Source organism: Brachycentrus maculatus, unplaced genomic scaffold (assembly GCF_059751285.1).
Source record: "Brachycentrus maculatus isolate JH-2025_06_01 unplaced genomic scaffold, ASM5975128v1 h1tg000042l, whole genome shotgun sequence".
Lineage (NCBI taxonomy): Eukaryota > Metazoa > Arthropoda > Insecta > Trichoptera > Brachycentridae > Brachycentrus > Brachycentrus maculatus.
In genome coordinates, this window is record NW_028280796.1 from 1,602,576 (window position 1) to 1,621,447 (window position 18,872).

The following is an 18,872-nucleotide window of genomic DNA, read 5'->3' on the forward strand; positions in this document are numbered from 1 at the left end:
TAGTTCCTTGTTTAGGTACGTACTCGTTACTGGGTGGCGACCGCACACGTGTGTAAAGTGATCACTTATCCAGCCTAGTGCTTGAACATTAAATAAAGCACAAATTAAAAATTACTGCTTTATTAATTAATTATGGTACTGCTTGATATTTTATTAAATATTTATATTAATAACGAATTGATGATAGTAAGGAAGACAAAGAAAAAAGAGAGTTTAGGGAAGGAGGTAGAGAGAAAAGCTAAGGGATGATGTTTGATGGACAGTTTTTAAACAAAATTATATACTCGTAGCAACTATGGAGAATATCATAGATGTTATAATCATTTAAAATCAACATAATTGTAATCTTGACGTATCATAAATGTAACATAAATAAATTTAAAACAACAAGGAATCTCATAAGGGACAATAGTAATCCTAAATGATTGATTGATAGTAATACATTAGAAAAGATAAAAAATCAATTGTTATTTTCCAAATAAACTTAATGCTTTATTGTTCAATACTCGCAATCTTTATTTTTTATTGTCATTTACTGTCAATCTCTATATCTATATTGACGAATAGTAATTTTAATTAATTCGTCATATCGTAAATTCAATTGTCATTTTCGTGCATACATTAAATAATAATAATAACGAGCTTCTTCGAAACTCATAAAGAGACTTTTAAAGACTTTTAAAGACTCTCAAATAGTTTATTAAAAATTCACCTTTTTTATGTTTTTTTTTTATGGAACGACTTTTTAACCTAAACAAACTAATAAATGTAACCCTGAAGAGGGCAACAGGTTGTTGCCGAAACTAGTTGGTTAATAAAAATGTGAGTGGATCAGAACACAAAGTATTTTTATTTCTCGAAATAATATATAAACTAACTAATCTTATGTTTTAAATATTGAAAGCATTAACTTTGTGGATCACATTGATATATTATTTCGAGAAATAAAAATACTTTGTGTTCTGATCCACTCACATTTTTATTAACCAACTAGTTTCAGCAACAACCTGTTGCCCTCTTAAGGGTTACATTTATAAATAAATGTATAAAAAAAAAAAAAAATGTAACCCTGAAGAGGGCAACAGGTTGTTGCCGAAACTAGTTGGTTAATAAAAATGTGAGTGGATCAGAACACAAAGTATTTTTATTTCTCGAAATAATATAACTAATATTAGACTCACTTAACTTTATCTAACTTTGCGTTACTTCACATTTCTAATTCTAAGTAGGTACCAACTCTTAAAGAGACTGTAAAAGAGGATACCTATGTAAGAGTTCATTTAAAATTCACCTCTTTCCTGTTTTTTTTTAATTATGGTACGATTTATTAACCTAAACTACCTTAACTCAACTAAGACTTAATATACTTTAAATATATAATATACTATATACTATAATAATAATCTTAATGAAACATCTACATAGTTGCATAGTAAAAAAATAATTATATATTTCCATGATGTGGTTTATTTAGGTAGTACGTTGTCTAGGGATGGAAAGATAGATAAACATATAGAAAGAAAAGTGAACGCTGCACTGAAATCAGTTATAGCAAATAAAAACCTATCAGCGAATGCTAAACTGACTGTACACACACGGAGTCCTGGTTCCAACCCTAATGTTTGGAAGCGAACCATGGAATTCGCAAAAGAAGGTTGAAAGTAGACTGAATGTATCGAAATGCGATCCCTCAGTCAAATGCATCAAAATAATGTATAATAGATTACTTCGAATGCTGAAATAAGGAATAAATGCAAGGCTGAAGTATGCACTATGGATAAAATTGAGAAAGATGTGTTGAGATGGTTTGGACTTGTGAAATAAATTTAGAAGGCGAATTTAGCTAAAAAAAAAGGAGCAGAGGAAGACCGAGTAAAATTTTGCTTGCTCAAGTACGCCAAATGCTTAAAAGCGGCCGATTTGAGAGTCGAAACAATCGGCGTGTATGTATGAGGAGATGTGGAAGACGTTCTTGAAAGGAGTGAGCGATATGTTATGATATCAATATAAATAGCTCCTTATAGGGCGAATTTACATTTGTGAACAAAGATTTGGACATACTCAAAATGTTGTTAGTAAATATACGTTTACTATATGAACTTAAATTAAGTATGTCAAATAAAACAGAATGAAGTAAGTACTGAAATCCGGGATGTTTTTTCATCTTAAAATGCGTGCAAAAAAATACATTATACGGACCACTGATTTTCCTAAAAGGTTTTTTTTTTATAAGATTCGATAGTGTGTTTTTACACCAGGCAATATATCAAGGACTTTATCTAGATCTATGCATGAATATAAATAATAAAATAAAAAGCACAACCTTGAAATTTCTGCATCGATTATGTTTTGATAATAGTATAAAACAATATAAGTTGATATTGATCAAATCAATTATTTAAAACAATAGAAATATTTTTTTAATGCTATATGACACATCTGATTTACTTTTATTGTTAAAGCGATTGCTGTGACTCAGTCTGGTCAAATGGAATAAATAAAATTAGAACACACTTCTCATATGTATATTTATTCACAACCAATAAAAGCTTGTGAACAATGAAAATATCAAAAATCCACGAAACAACAATGCAATCGAAATATTAAAAGTCAATGCGACAGCAGCTGTCAAGAAGCAAGCTGTCCAACACGAGCAAATATTAGTGTTGCGTGTGTTGTTGTAACGTTTATGTTAACAGATGGTGCCGCCATTTCAGTCCACAAAGCATACTTTTACCTGTCAAAAATACACATTACAGGTATGTTAAAACACGCGCGTATTTGAATGCAACGCTGTGTAAAAAATATCAAAGCAATCGGTGAATAATTATATTTCGGTATAATCGGTGAACACTTAATATTTAAGATTTTAAGCAAAGGAATATTCACATTTTCATTTACATCGTTTTATTTACTGAGGCAATATTTTATATCTCATCAAAAGTATACGGTTTGTACCTTTTATAGCGCTTTATAGTTCTTATGAATGAAGATGAAGTGATGAAATGAAAAATAACGAATTTTTTTTAAATTGTGTCCGCCTCCGTAGTGTAATGGTCAGCACGCTCGGCTACCGTTTTGGAGGTCCTGGGTTCGATTCCCAGGGGGGGTAAAATAAATATAAGTGATTTTTTCGCTTTAATATTTATTTAATATTACCCTGGACTGGTACTTGAAGCGGAGGGCTGATCACCTTTCCTTCATGTGTAAACGATCAAGATAACACTGCGTTTATATGAAGCAGTGCCCTATGCACCATTTGGTGCGGATAGGGGTTTTTATTTTATTTTATTTATTTTTTAAATATGAATGATGAAGTAATTACAATACCATAAAATAATAGAAAAGAAGGATTAAAGTAATAAATATGATTTTAAGGACAAAGAGTAATTATATTCATTATCTTTATGACAACAATCCAAATAGTCGTACGTCTATCGAAAAGCCTTAAAATGGAATCAATGTTTTCCTACGACATATATTCTATCATCCCTCATTGCTTTTTCATTGCAATATCGATTTGATTTATGCAATTTATACTAAAAAAATTATAAATTGTAAAACAAAACTAACTTACAATTTCTTTGTTCTCTAATAACCCTTTGTCTTCCGCGACTTCAAATAAAAATATAAATCGATAATAAAAATTTAAACTAATTAATACACCACAATGAATGGCAATGGAATTCGGTAAGCAACTTCAAATCAGCAATATTGTAGCAAGGAAATCATTGTATATATTTGGTTAATAAAAATGTGAGTGGATCATAACACAAAGTATTTTTATTTCTCTAAATAATATATCAATATGATCCACAAAGTTAATGCTTTCAATATTCAAAACTTCTAACTGTTTTCACAAATTCCGTAAATTATTCAAGCAAATATGAACAGATTTTTTACACACATTCCAATACAAAATTAAATGGTTTAATTAAGGAGTGCTTGCAATAAAGGGTTAAAAAACAACAAAAAACAACTGATATGCAATATGGTGAACAATAGAGATGTAAATGGCAGTTTTGAGTTACGATTCCGAGAAAATGGAGCATGACAGTACTAATTTATCGCTAGCATGATAGATTAGAAGGCAAACAAAAAGTGTAGAAACTTTCACACAAATATACCTCCGTACAAAGTATGCACTACACTGGAATATACTCGGTGCCAAAATATCATTATACTTAATTATAAATAAATTGCCTCGCTATTGACCCGTTTAAATATTATACATTTTTGTTTTATTAATAATCTAACTCACCATCACGCCGCTTCTCCGCAGGGCTAGGCAGAGATTAGAACGCCACAACAATCTTCGCCTCTTCCACATTCATACATACACGCCGATTATTCCGACTGATTATTCCGTGATTGATTACGTCAAGTTTCCTCGGTCTTCCTCCGCTTCTATTACCAACCACATTGGCCTCATAAATTTGAATTATCCTTTCTTCATTCATTCGATTCATATGCCCAAACCATGTTAACACGCCTTTCTGAGATATTTACACAATATTTGTATATAACGAAAATGAATAACTACCTCGTTCATATTATTTTTTGACATCTCAACAAAGATGAAAAAGAATATAGCAGTCTAGGCATTTACGGGGTTTACGACCGTCATAGGCTGGTTTAAATGGTCACTTTACACACGTGCAACATTCACCAATTCTATCCATGATTGACAACCACACTACCAAAATTCTTGGAAGTTCAAAATATATATATATATATATATATATATATATATATATATATATATATATATATATATATATATATATATATATATATATATATATATATATATATATATATATATATATATTTATATATATATATATATATACATATATACATATATATATATATATATATATATATATATATATATATATATATATATATAAATATGTATGTATATATATATATATATATATATATATATATATATATATATATATATACACATATATATAAATATATATATATATATATATATATATATATATATATATATATATATATATATATATATATATATATATATATATATATATTAATAATATATATATATATATATATATATATATATATATATATATATATATATATATATATATATATATATATATATATATATATATATATATATATATATATATATATATATATAGAACTTCACTAGAGACATCTATTGATGAGATGAAAAGACTAATATGAAAATTACTCCTATAATTGTAGATAATCCAGATTTGTGAACAAGTATTTGAACACACTAATAATGTTGTACACTGCCTCATTTTTTTTAATGTAAAAAGTATCTCTTCAATCAGTAATTAACATGAATCATTTACAACAAGACACTGTTCATAAAAAGCATTTAGTAGATCGAATTTCTTGTGAAAATGGACTTATATAAATGACTATTATAGCATACTAATATGTCATTTAAGAATGCATTTTATTCCCACTCGTTATAACTTGTATGTATTAAGAAATATTTAGCATGTGACTATAATTTGCAATCGACCTTCGAAATCTGAATACATTTTCATTGTTAAGAAATGATAATAATGAATAAACATACAATTTTATTGAACCTGCTGGAAGAGATTTTGAGCGAATAAAAATAATACATGTGTCGGTTAATTTATTGTGACTGTTATATTTTTACTTTCCTTGCAAAAATGGGATTAGGTCACTCGACTTTTTTATGCCTTTTATCTATTTTGACTATGGCGTATAGACCGTTCAAAGAAAAGTACGAAAAAACTTATTTTCTGAAATTTTTCCTGAAAAAATTTTCTGAAAGAATTCCATGATTATAAATTTTGGAAATCGTAGTTGAAAAAACGTCGTTATGCCAGATTTTATAATTTTGTACACAGATAGGCACAGGTTTCCAAAAGCAAACATACCTTTATCGTTTGGCAGGCGGTAATTAAAAAAAAATATATGGCTAAAAAAATTGTAACTTTGATTCAGTTATTTTGTGGTAATATGTATCTATGTTCAACTTATGTTTTACTTGGTAAATAATACTATTTTTTATTGTTTCTTGAAAACAGTGGGAGTTTACTTGAATTTAATATTAATCTATTGTAATTAATATTATTTTACAACATTTTGAGTGTGTCCAAATACTTGTTCACAAAATCTGGATTATCTCCAATTACAGGAGTTATTTTCATATTATTTTTTTTGACATCTCATCAAAGATGAAGAAGAATATGGAAGTCTGGGCATTTACGGGGCTTACGACCGTCATAGGCTGGTTTGAGTGATCACTTTACACACGTGTAACATTCACCAATTCTACCCATTATTCTTTTGAGTAGTGTGGTTGTCAATAATGGGCAGAATTGGTGAATGTTACACGTGTGTAAAGTGATCACTCAAACCAGCCTATGACGGTCGTAAGCCCCGTAAATGCCCAGACTTCCATATTCTTCTTCATCTTTGATGAGATGTCAAAAAAAAAATAATGAAAATTATTTTAAATGTGTGTACCCAAAAATATAACCTTTACAGCTGATAAATAAAATGTTCATTTTAATAAGAGTAGTGTGTAAGAATACCTAGAAAAACATTCTCCTTTACACTCCATTATCTCGGAACATGTTTGCATGATTTAATGCGTTCTGCTAGTATGCTCTTAATATTTTACGAGCATTAATTTGTATTGAAATTTGATCACAAAAAAGTAAAATGATATTGAAATTTAGTGCATGAATGATGACGATTCAAACTTTAGATCATTTTAAAAAAGAGGGCACAAAAAATTGGAATAACCGATATTTGGTTTTAGAATGCAACAAAAGATGTAGTATTTAACAATTTTACGAAATCTTTTTTATGAATTTTAAATGCTGGGTTTCGGCGAGTTAGTGATAAAATATTTGCATCAAAAATACTTGTTAGAAGTATCTGAAGATTCTACATTTTTTTACTAAAAAATAAAAATAGAAAAATTAAAATATATTATAATAATGTGCAAATAATAACGTATTTCAAATCAAATCAATTTCTCCAATCAATCTTTTGGGAAATTCCTATTACGTTAAGTTATACATACAGTTTTCTTTTGGGTTGTTCTTCAGTACCGATTTTTTTTATCCATCGTATAACTTTATACAAATGTTTGAACCAAACACAACCTATCATTACAACTAGTTCATTTGCATAAATAAGATTTACCATTTAGGTATAATTTGAAACATGGCATTGATGCACATTCTGACGAAGACAACTTTGTGTAAATCACATGCAAGTATTATAATATTACCAACAAAAATGTAGGCATGAAATTGTACAGTCATCATGTCGTTATTTAAAAATAATGTTTTTTTTTCAAATATTCGGATATGATATTTTTGCTTTCAAGTTGGTTGAAATATCGCTCACTCCTTTCAAGAACGTCATAAATCAAAAATCGTCAATTTTCAGTTGTGCATGTTTTCGGAATGTCCAGAAAATGTACTTTATCTCAGCAAAAGCGGCATATTTTTAACTTAAGATTTACCCGCTACAGGGCAGAAAGTGTTGTTTTTACATTTTGAAGAAAATGTATTGTTTAATTATTTCTTTAAATAAACTAAATATTTTTCAAATGGAGAAAAAACCTTCAGGTTTTACTTAAAAAGATCTTTTGCATAGTTAAAAGTTCAGTAAGTGGCTTGATATTTATTTTTAATACGTTGTATTATATTTTTAAACTTTAAATACGTTCTCCTGAAAAATCAAGTTTTTTGATTTATGACGTTCTTGAAAGGAGTGAGCGATATGTTTAACATAATTTTTCACAAAATGGCGAACGAATTAAAGTAAGAAATTATATTTAGAGTAAAAATTTATTATAATTTTTATTTGAAACACTCACTTTGCGATTTTCCATTTTAAAATTAAAATGTTACTCTTTGTTTTAAAATCACTATAAATATTTCATTGTAACTTAGTTGAAATAAAATATTTACGGTGGTTTTAAAACAAAGTTACATTTTATTTATTAAAAAAAAAAAAAAAAACTTGAAGCTATTTTAAATAGCACTCATATTATCAAAACAACTAGATCATCATAATATTTTTTTCTAATTTATTTAAACGATTTACATACGTTTATTTGAAACAAACAAAAAATTAAACTAAATAAAATGTACCGTTAAAATATCAAATTGTGAGCAATAGTTAGCGTGTTTGACTACTTTACCAGAGGTCTAGGGTTTGATTCCCAAGGGGTTCAAAAAATTGTAAGTCATTTTTCACTCCAATATTTATTAAATTACACTCTTGACTGGTACCTGAAGCGCAGAAATAATCACCTTGCCTTAATGTAACCAAGGATCAAAATAATAGAGGGTAAATAGGAATATTAACGTATTACAGAATTCAAAGTTATTCGTGAATTTGATAGGTTTTTATATAATTAAATATATTTTTGTACGCATTAACTGCAAATATAAAAAACCTGATTAAAATACACGTATAAATACGATTAATGCGTATTTTTGAGTTCATATTTTTTTCAGTAAGAGCCCGAAAATTCGTTTAATCATTAATTTGCCGTTTGATATTGATGCATGTAGTAGAAATATACGCAGTAAATTATTTGCTTAAAACGAGTTTCTTGACGCTAAAGAGATGTCAAATCCTGTATGAGGCATTTCGTTTACCGATCAGAAACATCTAGTTTATAAATAATTGATAAAGCTGTTGAAATAATTTATGGGCATCTAAGTGGAATCGTAGAAAAATCAAGAAAAAACAATATTTATTGATCCAGGAATCAAACAGCACAATATAAAGGAATAGTAAATACATACAAAATATGCATATTACTATACTATATTTTTCCTAAAAAGAGTTATTTTTTAATGGAAGTGGTGAAATTATCAGTTAGGTATTTATGGAAATATTAGTTAAGTTTTTGTCCGCTTCCGTAGTGTGCTACCATTAGGTCAGCACGCTCGGGTACCGTTCTGGAGGTCCCGGTTCGATTTCCAAGGGGGGGTCAAATAAATATAAGTGAATTTTTCACTCTAATATTAATTTAATATTACCCTGAACTGGTACCCGAAGCGGAGGGCTAATCACCTATTTTTTCATTTGTTATTAGACTGCGAAATCGGGTTGTGGTCCCGTGGTAAGTGTTGCAGACTCTTAAAGTCAGAGTTTCTTGGTTCGAACCCACTCTACAATTTGATACCTATTTCTTATAATGAGTCGCTTAGGCTCATGGAAATAGTATGGAATTGAAATAATTGTGTAAATAAAAAAAACATAATTTCTTATATATTTATCTTTTCTTTCCCCCCTGGGAATTGAACCCGAGACTTCCAGCATAGTAGCTAAATACGCTAACCATTACACCACGGAGGTGAACAAAAAAATACAGTGTATTATCAAACTGAGAAGGTCGTATAAGGTAAAAAAATAGCATTAATGTTCCTATTCAAAAATTTCATTCAAGTACCTATTCATAAATAACATAATACTGGTAGGTACTTACATTTTGACACCGTTTTTCTCCACCCAGTCAGCATTTTAGAAAAGTTTTTTGAACAAATTAATTTTTTTAAAACAACCACAAAACTGTTTAAAATTATTCCGCTGTCAAAGTGAACGGAAAATATTAAATTTGCTACTTTCACGTCAACAATTTACAGTGGTGATATTAACATACCGCAATTTAATTAATGAAAATAATTTCATGGATTTACAATAACTTTCACTGCACCATTAAATCCAGTATTGTTTTAAGACAATTTATTTTTATTTAAAAACCGTCTTGAATCGCTCGACGCACAAGAAAACTCGTATGAAATATTTTCGTTTTTATTCATGAAAATAAAATAAAAGCTTTGCAAAAGACGCAACGTCAAATTCACGGTACAATCAATAGTAATATTTATGATCGTTCTATTGTTTATATGGTATATTTTCTACATATACAATTGGTACATCTGCGTAGAGATCGACGCTAAGACGATGCTCTGGCCGCGAGAGTCAATAGCGGAATAACCTCTGGAAATGACAGCTACTTGTTTAAATACTCCCGCCAATAAAGCAGCGGCCAATCAGAGCCGGGTGTGTGTTTTTTCTTCTTCTAGTTTGTTTGGTATGTGACAGTTTAAACAACAGGTGACAGATTAGACCCGAGAGACGAATCGCTGTTCTTGAAATTTGTGTACTTGGAATCTTTGTGAGATTAAGAGTATTATAGCATTGTGTAAATGTAATTTGTATCGTAAAACTTTTATTACATCGCACCTCAAATGCAGTATATAAGTTACCCAGTACTTTATATATATATATATATATATATATATATATATATATATATATATATATATATATATATATATATATATATATATATATATATATATAAATATATATATATATATATATATATATATATATATATATATATATATATATATATATATATATATATATATATATATATATGTATATATATATATATATATATATATATATATATATATATATATATATATATATATATACATAGAAAAAATATTTTAATGATTTTTTTTTTAAAAACCTTACTTTTCAATAACTCTTTACTTTTTTGTATTTATTTCGAAGAAAAATCGACTTTTTCAATACAAAAACAATATTTTAAGCATGAAATTCAATTGCGTCAAATGTTACTTAGGTTTAAAGAAAATTAAGTTACATTAAAGTAGTAACATACAAACCAAACTTTTTTTTTAAATAAATATTTCTTAAATATACGAGTAAAAATACATTTAAATATTCATTTTCAAATATATAAACATAATTAACCTTACTTATTTATTTTTTTACAAAAATGTTAATAAAATTAGTATATAACCTCTCACCGAGATTTTTACGTCTACCGGTTTCGAGACGTACCCGTCTCTTCGTCAGGACAATCACTAACACAGCATGCAAACAATACTACCCTTCACCACCATAGCACCATTTACACACTCAAAACTACACAAAATGTCTAACACATGCAATTTCATAAGGATAATAATCCCATTAGACCTCCTAGGTTGTGTCATCATGTAATTGGTGGGTAATCATAAGGTGGAAAGTGAATTAATTTAAGTCCAGGTGTAATTATCACACTGAAAAACCTTAAAACATAAATTATTTTTGTATCTCCTGTATGTTATGTTTATAATCTAATCATTAAAAAAAAATATATGTATATTAAAAATTTTAAAAAAATACATATAAACTTTGTATTACCATGTTAGTATTCGGCTCAACACAGGCCATGCCTAAAGAGCCGTAATACGTATAATAAATGTGTATATGAAATGAATATGTATATTGAATGTATCTATGTATTATGAAAATAAATAAATAAATAAATAAATAAAAATTCCCCAGCTTTTAAATTAGCGTCATTTATTACAAATACATCAAATAATTAAAATATTTTCCAAACTAAGTACACAATTAAAAACTCATTAGAGCTAATAGACACTCTTAAAAACCTGGTACTCCTCAAAAATGCAAAATTAGTGTCGTTCGATGTCGTCAACTTATTTACCAACGTAAATATAGAACAATCAAAAGTAATTATAAAAGATATTCTGAAGGGTAGTATTGTTTGCATGCTGTGTTAGTGATTGTCCTGACGAAGAGACGGGTACGTCTCGAAACCGGTAGACGTAAAAATCTCGGTGAGTGGTTATATATTCTAATTTTATTAACATTTTTGTAAAAAAAAAATAAGTAAAAATGACTAACCACAAAGTAAATGATTTAAATATTAATAATATTGAGAATATATTTAATCTTTTCTGCAGAGACCCACCAAGCCACCTTATGTGTCTTGTCGGTGGTGTTTATTTTACAAACATTTTTTTTTAAATCTTTTTTAACATAATATGCATACAACAAAAAAATCTTATAAAAACTGTTTTCAAATTTTTCATAATACTATCTCTTAAGCACGTATTTACCCACTACAATACAATGCTTTTGACACAACAGAAAAATAGCAACACAAAAATACTTTGTAAGCAATTTTTCAAATAAATATAAATACACAGTTTCGCACGAAACATTTTTTACTAATATCTCAGCAGAAACTAAGCCGTTCCTTTTGATAAGAATATATAAGTATGAAAATTAACACGGCTTGACTTGTGACTGGCAGCTTTAAGTGAACCCTTTGCACGCTGTCTCCGTAACGCTTTAGTGGTGGACTTGGCATTCTTATCTTTGATGATTTGATTAGTGCTACAGGCACCTTCGACAAAATATTTTTTTGTTTATGTTAACGCATCATATCTTCTAATAAGATATATAATAATAATAATAAAACCCTTATCCGCACCCCAATGGTGCATAGGGCACTGTATCATATAAACGCAGTGTTATCTTGATCGTTTACACATGAAGGAAAGGTGATCAGCCCTCCGCTTCAGGTACCAGTCTATGGTAATATTGAATAAATATGACAGTGAAAAAATCACTTATATTTTATTTTACACTCCTTGGGAATCGAACCCGGGACCTCCAGAACGGTAGCCGAGCGTGCTGACCATTACACTACGGAGGCGGACAAAAAGATATTATGGGATATAATTTTTATTCCGTTTATATTCAAGTGAGATATTTCGAAAACTTATTTTTATATTTTTTTATCATATTCAATATAACACCTTAGTGTCGACATTTGCACATACAAACATAAACAAGATTGTTGTTTTTAAAAGAGAGAATTCTATTCCAAGAATAACGAATCTCTTTTTTTGGGTTTGTCCACACTAAATTCATCTACAAGGAAAAATGTGGCTCCCTAAGATAATCAATCCAAAATAACAATAACTTATGCCGAAGGCGAAGTTATAAACAATAACAATATTTGAATAAATTATACCGTATAATATAGGGTGACCCATAGTTAAGTGAACGATCAAAAGGTACCGCCATTGTTTTTTTCAGTCACGCATAATATTCTGTGGTACAATATTCACAGAAATCCTTAAATTCGAGACGCTAAGTATTTTATGTGTGATATGATGTATGAATATCTAGCTCTCTTAGATTGATCAGAAGATTAATTTTACACAACATTGATTGATTATAAACAAATTTATGAAGCGAATGTACTTGGGAAAAGGAACAGAGGAAGACCGAGAAAAACATGGCACGATCAGGTAAGCCAAATACTTGAAAGTGGTGAGGTTATGAGTCGTAACAATCGGCGGGCATGTATGAGGAGGTGCATGAACGTGGAAGAGGCGAAAAATGTTTGCAAAGACAGAGTGGTGTGGCGTTCTATTCTCTCTGCCTACCCCTGCGGGGAAGCGGCGTGATGGTTAGTTAGTTAGTTAGTTAGATTATACCTACTCGATCACAGATCACAGTTTACAAATTTTAAGTTAGAAAATAAATTTAAGTAACGCCATTTTTAAAATGATGAAAATCAATGAATTTAGCTAACAATAATCTGGTCTGGTCTTTGCTTTCCATTTTTCTTAATTTTTAAACTCCACCCCTTGACTAACCCTCCCTCCCCCTAACTTACCCCCCTCCTTATTTAGAGAACAGATAATTATTTATGCTTTAGTTTATATTTAAACCTGAAGATGGAAGCACAGCTACCTAGTCGTTATAATAAAATAAACTCAAGTGGTAAAAAAACATTTTTTTTAATAAAAAGAGAAATATTTATGTTTTTTATAATTTACACAAATATTTCAATTTCATACTATTTTTGTGAGACTAAGCGGTTCATTTTTAGAAATACGTATCACATTGTGGTAGAGTGGGTTCGAACCGAGAAACTCTGACTTAAGAGTCCCCGACACTAACCACGGGACCACAACCCGACACTGTTTTTCATTTTTCAATGAAAAGTTCGTTCAGACTCTTAATAATAATTCTACATCATTTCAATAACCAGAAATCCATTATCATTACCAGGATATTGAAATTCATGTATTCCTCATAATTTTACCAAAATATTACAGAATATTGAATTTTCCCAAATATTTACAAATCGTACTGACGGCTAAAATATTGAGTCAATATGACGTTTTTTTCTATCTTTTAACAAGCAAATATCGTATCCATATATGGACAATTCGAGGAGCCAATTAGAACACTTAAAATATGTAGGTATGTATAATGTGTGGGTTGGTTAATTTTACTTTACTCATATTCATGAATATACGTGTTTTAAATTGGACAATACATATAGAAAACCGGTTTTAAAACATTAGAAATAAAAGTCCAGAACTAAAGTCAAATTTATCTTTAGATAAACAAACAAATATACAGGATTGACCAACTGGAATCGAATCTAGAACCAGTATCACATCGATAAAGTCAGTATTTCACCTATATATTTTTTTTTAATCTGTAACATTCCTTTACTTGCTCTCCGTCTTACTCCTCATTACTAAAGATTGTGACCCTTGTCGAAGCAATGACTCTTCTCTAATTATCCCTTGACTGCGCTGCACGTAGCGTTCCAACCACCGAGGTGCCTGCTGCTGTCTTAACTTGATCGGTCCATCGTGTGGGGGATATTTCTCTCCCTTTCTTGCCCTCAGGCTACCAATCACAACCAGTCGTTCCAAGCTATCCTCATTGCCACGCACAACGCCACCAAAGAACTGAAGAATCCATCGTGTCCAAACACTGGCCAGAGTCAAGCCATCCAAGTGTACTCCTGACGAATGGACTCGTTGGTGCGTCTACCTGTCCATGGGATTCAGAGCATGTGCCTCCAACACCACATTTCAAATGCCATTTTTTATTTATTTATTTATGGTATTACTGCTTTTTACAAAAAAGAACATAGAAATTAGAAATTAAGATAGATTACATAGAAAATAATAATAAATGATATAAAATTCAAATAACAATAATGAAAAACAAATAGACAAGTATAAGTAATAAAACAAATGCAAAACTTGGTGAAAAAACAAAAAAAAGGTTAAAAAAAACTGGTACAAATTAGGGAAGCTAATAATCGAAATAAAATTCGTACCAAGAAATCCAAAAATTGTTCTGTAAATTTTGACTTAAAGATGTTTATTAATGAACTAAAAATATCAATGGCCCGTAATTATAGCCATATCTTATTTTCGTCCCTATTATAAGTAATAAAATCGAACCTATAGATCAACTTGATTGCGTTTTCATACATATATATTTTTTAATAAGTATAAAAAAACACTTATGTGGAATATGTATGTAGATTATTAGACACAGAAGCAAAATATTATTATTTCGAGAAATAAAAATACTTTGTGTTCTGATCCACTCACATTTTTATTAACCAACTAGTTTCGGCAACAACCTGTTGCCCTCTTCAGGGTTACATTTATTACTGAAGAGGGCAACAGGTTGTTGCCGAAACTAGTTGGTTAATAAAAATGTGAGTGGATCAGAACACAAAGTATTTTTATTTCTCGAAATAATACATCAATATGATCCACAAAGTTAATGCTTTCAATATTCAAAACATATTATTATTTATTTATTAGCAAATTGAGAAGGATCTCATATGAAGTTTATTTGTATTTGAGGGAGCACAATATGGGATTGTAACATTTTTATGATAATGTCAAACAATGATAATAAATTACATGCATAGGTAAAATATAAACTATTTCTTTGTATTATTTTTTGACATCTCATCAAAGATGAAGAAGAATACGGAAGTCTGGGCATTTACGGGGCTGACGACCGTCATAGGCTGGTTTAAGTGATCACTCTACACACGTGTAACATTCATCAATTCTACCCATTATTGACAACCACACTACTCAAATTCTTGGAAGTTCTATATATATGAACCAATTTAGAAACCTTGTTCTTGAATCACTAGAACTACACTAGAGACATCTATTGGTGAGATGTTAAGAAGCTTTTTATCAAGCAGAAACTCTTGTATTAGTATGTGAGGTCCAAATCCTGGATATCAATCACACACATGAGAAACGCCAGAAAATACCATTTTCATTTTTATTATTTAAGCTTATAATTTGACCAGATAATTTATTTACAACATTTTGAGTGTGTCCAAATACTTGTTCACAAAATCTGGATAATCTCCAATTACTTGAAAATAACTCCTGGAGATTATCCAGATTTTGTGAACCAGTATTTGTCACACTCAAAATGTTGTATTTCTTTGTTTTTCTCTGGGCACATTTTTTTTAAGAATATATACTGAAAAAAATTAACTCCTTACCTTTCGATAACTCTTTTCTTTTCAAAACCATGCATTTATTTCGAAGAAAAACTCTTGTTTTCGATACAAAAACGGTGTTTTGAGAAAAAAACAATTACGTTACATGTTATTTGACTTTAAAACAAAAATGTAGTGCGGGCTATTGATTACTGGTTCTAAAATAGAGTCGCGCAATTAATTGACAAGCAAAATTACGCGAAATCGCTTTTTTCGCGTAATTTTGCTTGTCGCGAAAAAGAAAACAAACATCTCGACGCATAAAACATAGTTTTGCAAAACGTCATTCCTAAAACAAGCGTAAATATTATTTTCCATCGCTATAATCTTATGTAACTACATATTATGTATGTACATACGTAAACTTATGTTGCTACATATCGTGGGTATACTGGCAAAAAACGTTAACTCGAAAATATGAAATTCTGACTTAGTGATGCATATTATAAAGTTTTCAACGTTTTTTGAACTGGAAAACTACACTTTTGTTGTTTAAAATATCATATTTAGGTAATTTTAAAACTAAATTAATCTTTAAGTTTAACTGCGGGTTTTTTATGCAGGCTAATAGCTTTAATGAACAGGGTTTATTCAAACAGGGATTTTAGAGTTGACGTTTTTTACTAGTATGTCCACGATATTATGTATGTACATATACAAATAAAGAGGTGTTTGAGTGGGGTCCTGTAGTTAGCTAGTGTCGTTGAAATCTGAGGCTTTAGGTTTGACCCCTCACTGACACACCTTATTCCTATTTAAAAACATAAGCAGCTTATGCTTACCTGAAAATAGCATTGAATATTCAGTAAACACCCCTATGACGTTGATATAAGAACCACGTTATCGGAAAGAATGTTTTGGAGCTTAAATGTTTTCCGCTGGTTAAAATGAAAATATACAATTTTAAACATTAACCCCTTATAACGTCCCTTCCGATAACGCCTCAACGTTATAGTAGGGGTTTACAAAAAAATAATACAAACGGTATTTTAAGCATAAAATTCAATTAGTTCAAATGTTACCAAGGTTCAAAAAAATTAAGTTGCGATTAATCATCATGTGCCTTAAAGCAGTTTATTCGCCAAATCATTTTATTATTTTGGATATGTAACCATGTTCATGAAGATATGTTGACACACTTATCCTTTATACGCATCAACCAATTTCAATATAAAATGTTTTGCATGGTATCAGATGTCAATAGTTATAACACTGTATTAAAAAAAATACACTATCATTTTTTGTCGCTCAGATTGTGATTCGATTCCTTTCAAATGTGCTCTTTCAAAATACGTTCCACTCGAGTACGTGTGATATTATCAGACTTCATTATGTAAATTAATGTAATATATATTTTTTTTTACTTCTGATTTTGGTTACAATGGCTGTTCTTATGTGCCATAATTTTCGAAAACGTGTCTCGTATATTGTGCATAATGCAATGTAGCAGACGGTAGGATACAATAACAAAATTCGATATGTTGTGGCCCAGATTTGGCTTTACTTTTTTTTAATAACTGTTTTGCCATTATATTTCTTACGGTTTTTTTTCAGATTTATATATTAGAGTTGTTTTTTTTTATGAAAATAATTACATGACTGTTAAAATTGTAGAATTCATTTTCAAACGAGACGTAACATTATTCTTTATAACCCTTATCCGCACCCAATGGTGCATAGGGCACTGTATCGAATTGACGCAGTGTTATCTTGATCATTGCTTACATGAAGGCAAGGTGATCACTCTTGCGCTTCAGGAACCAGTCCAGGGCAATATTAAATAAATATTACAGTGTAAAATCACTAATATTTATTTTCACCCCCGTCTGGGAATCGAGCCCGGGACCTCCAGCACGGTAGCTAAACACGCTGACCATTACACCACGGAGGCGGACAAACATCAAATTATTCTAATGCAGAGATAATGTATGCACCACACTGCATCAAATAGTGACCTCGAAAGGGTGCAATTTATATTTTTGAATGATCCTCGAATTACTCAATGTAGAAAAACTAAAACCAATGATTCATATTTATTTGTACTTACTATTGTCAAAAAACATTTTTTCCTTTTGTAAAAAACATCTTTATTGACCAGTGAGCACTTTTATCCAATATCGATTGGTCTGGCCTTACTTTGGGCATTCATTTGCGGAAGCAAGGTTTGAATTGAATCCAATACCGCATATCGGTGGCGTATTTTCGTTTGCGTGTTCAACAGGAGACAGTAATGGCTCAGCACTTTTTTATGCAATATTATCAAACAAAAAGTGACGCGAGCAGGCGCTATGCAGAAGAGAACTTTGGTGTCCCCGAGAAACTATTTTTGAGCTGGTGTTTTCATGGTGGTTTATCAGCTACACCACAACGAACACCCCAAAATACATCAAAATATATGTTATTGTTTTTACAAACCCATGATCGAGGCAAGTTCAAGAACCGTGTTTTTTGGAGATAATACTTCCTCGTATTGCATTTGCAAACGGAAACACAAGTACGGGAATGCGATGCGATGCGTTGAAAAAAAAATATATATAAACGCCTAAGTTCAGGCAATTTGTTTAACAGTTGAGATTGGTAGATTACAGTAAACGAAACGAAGGCGTAACATCAAATTACTAAGAGCGACGGTATAAACATATCGCTCACT

General features: G+C 29.9%; 1 protein-coding gene across 2 annotated transcripts in view; it reads right to left on the reverse strand.

Annotated features, from left to right (window-relative positions):
* Positions 1 to 18,872, reverse strand: part of LOC148312386 (dietary and metabolic glutamate transporter-like) — a 92,659-nt gene that overhangs the window by 70,225 nt on the left and 3,562 nt on the right. The window contains exon 1 of one of the 2 annotated variants that reach the window (XM_088277397.1): positions 9,512 to 10,021. The exons of the other annotated variant lie outside the window; for it this stretch is intronic. Within the exon in view, the coding sequence (XP_088133523.1) occupies positions 9,512 to 9,545 (34 nt within the window). The 5' untranslated portion in view covers positions 9,546 to 10,021. Of the gene's footprint in view, positions 1 to 9,511; positions 10,022 to 18,872 lie in introns of those variants that run through there. 2 annotated transcript variants of the gene reach the window in all.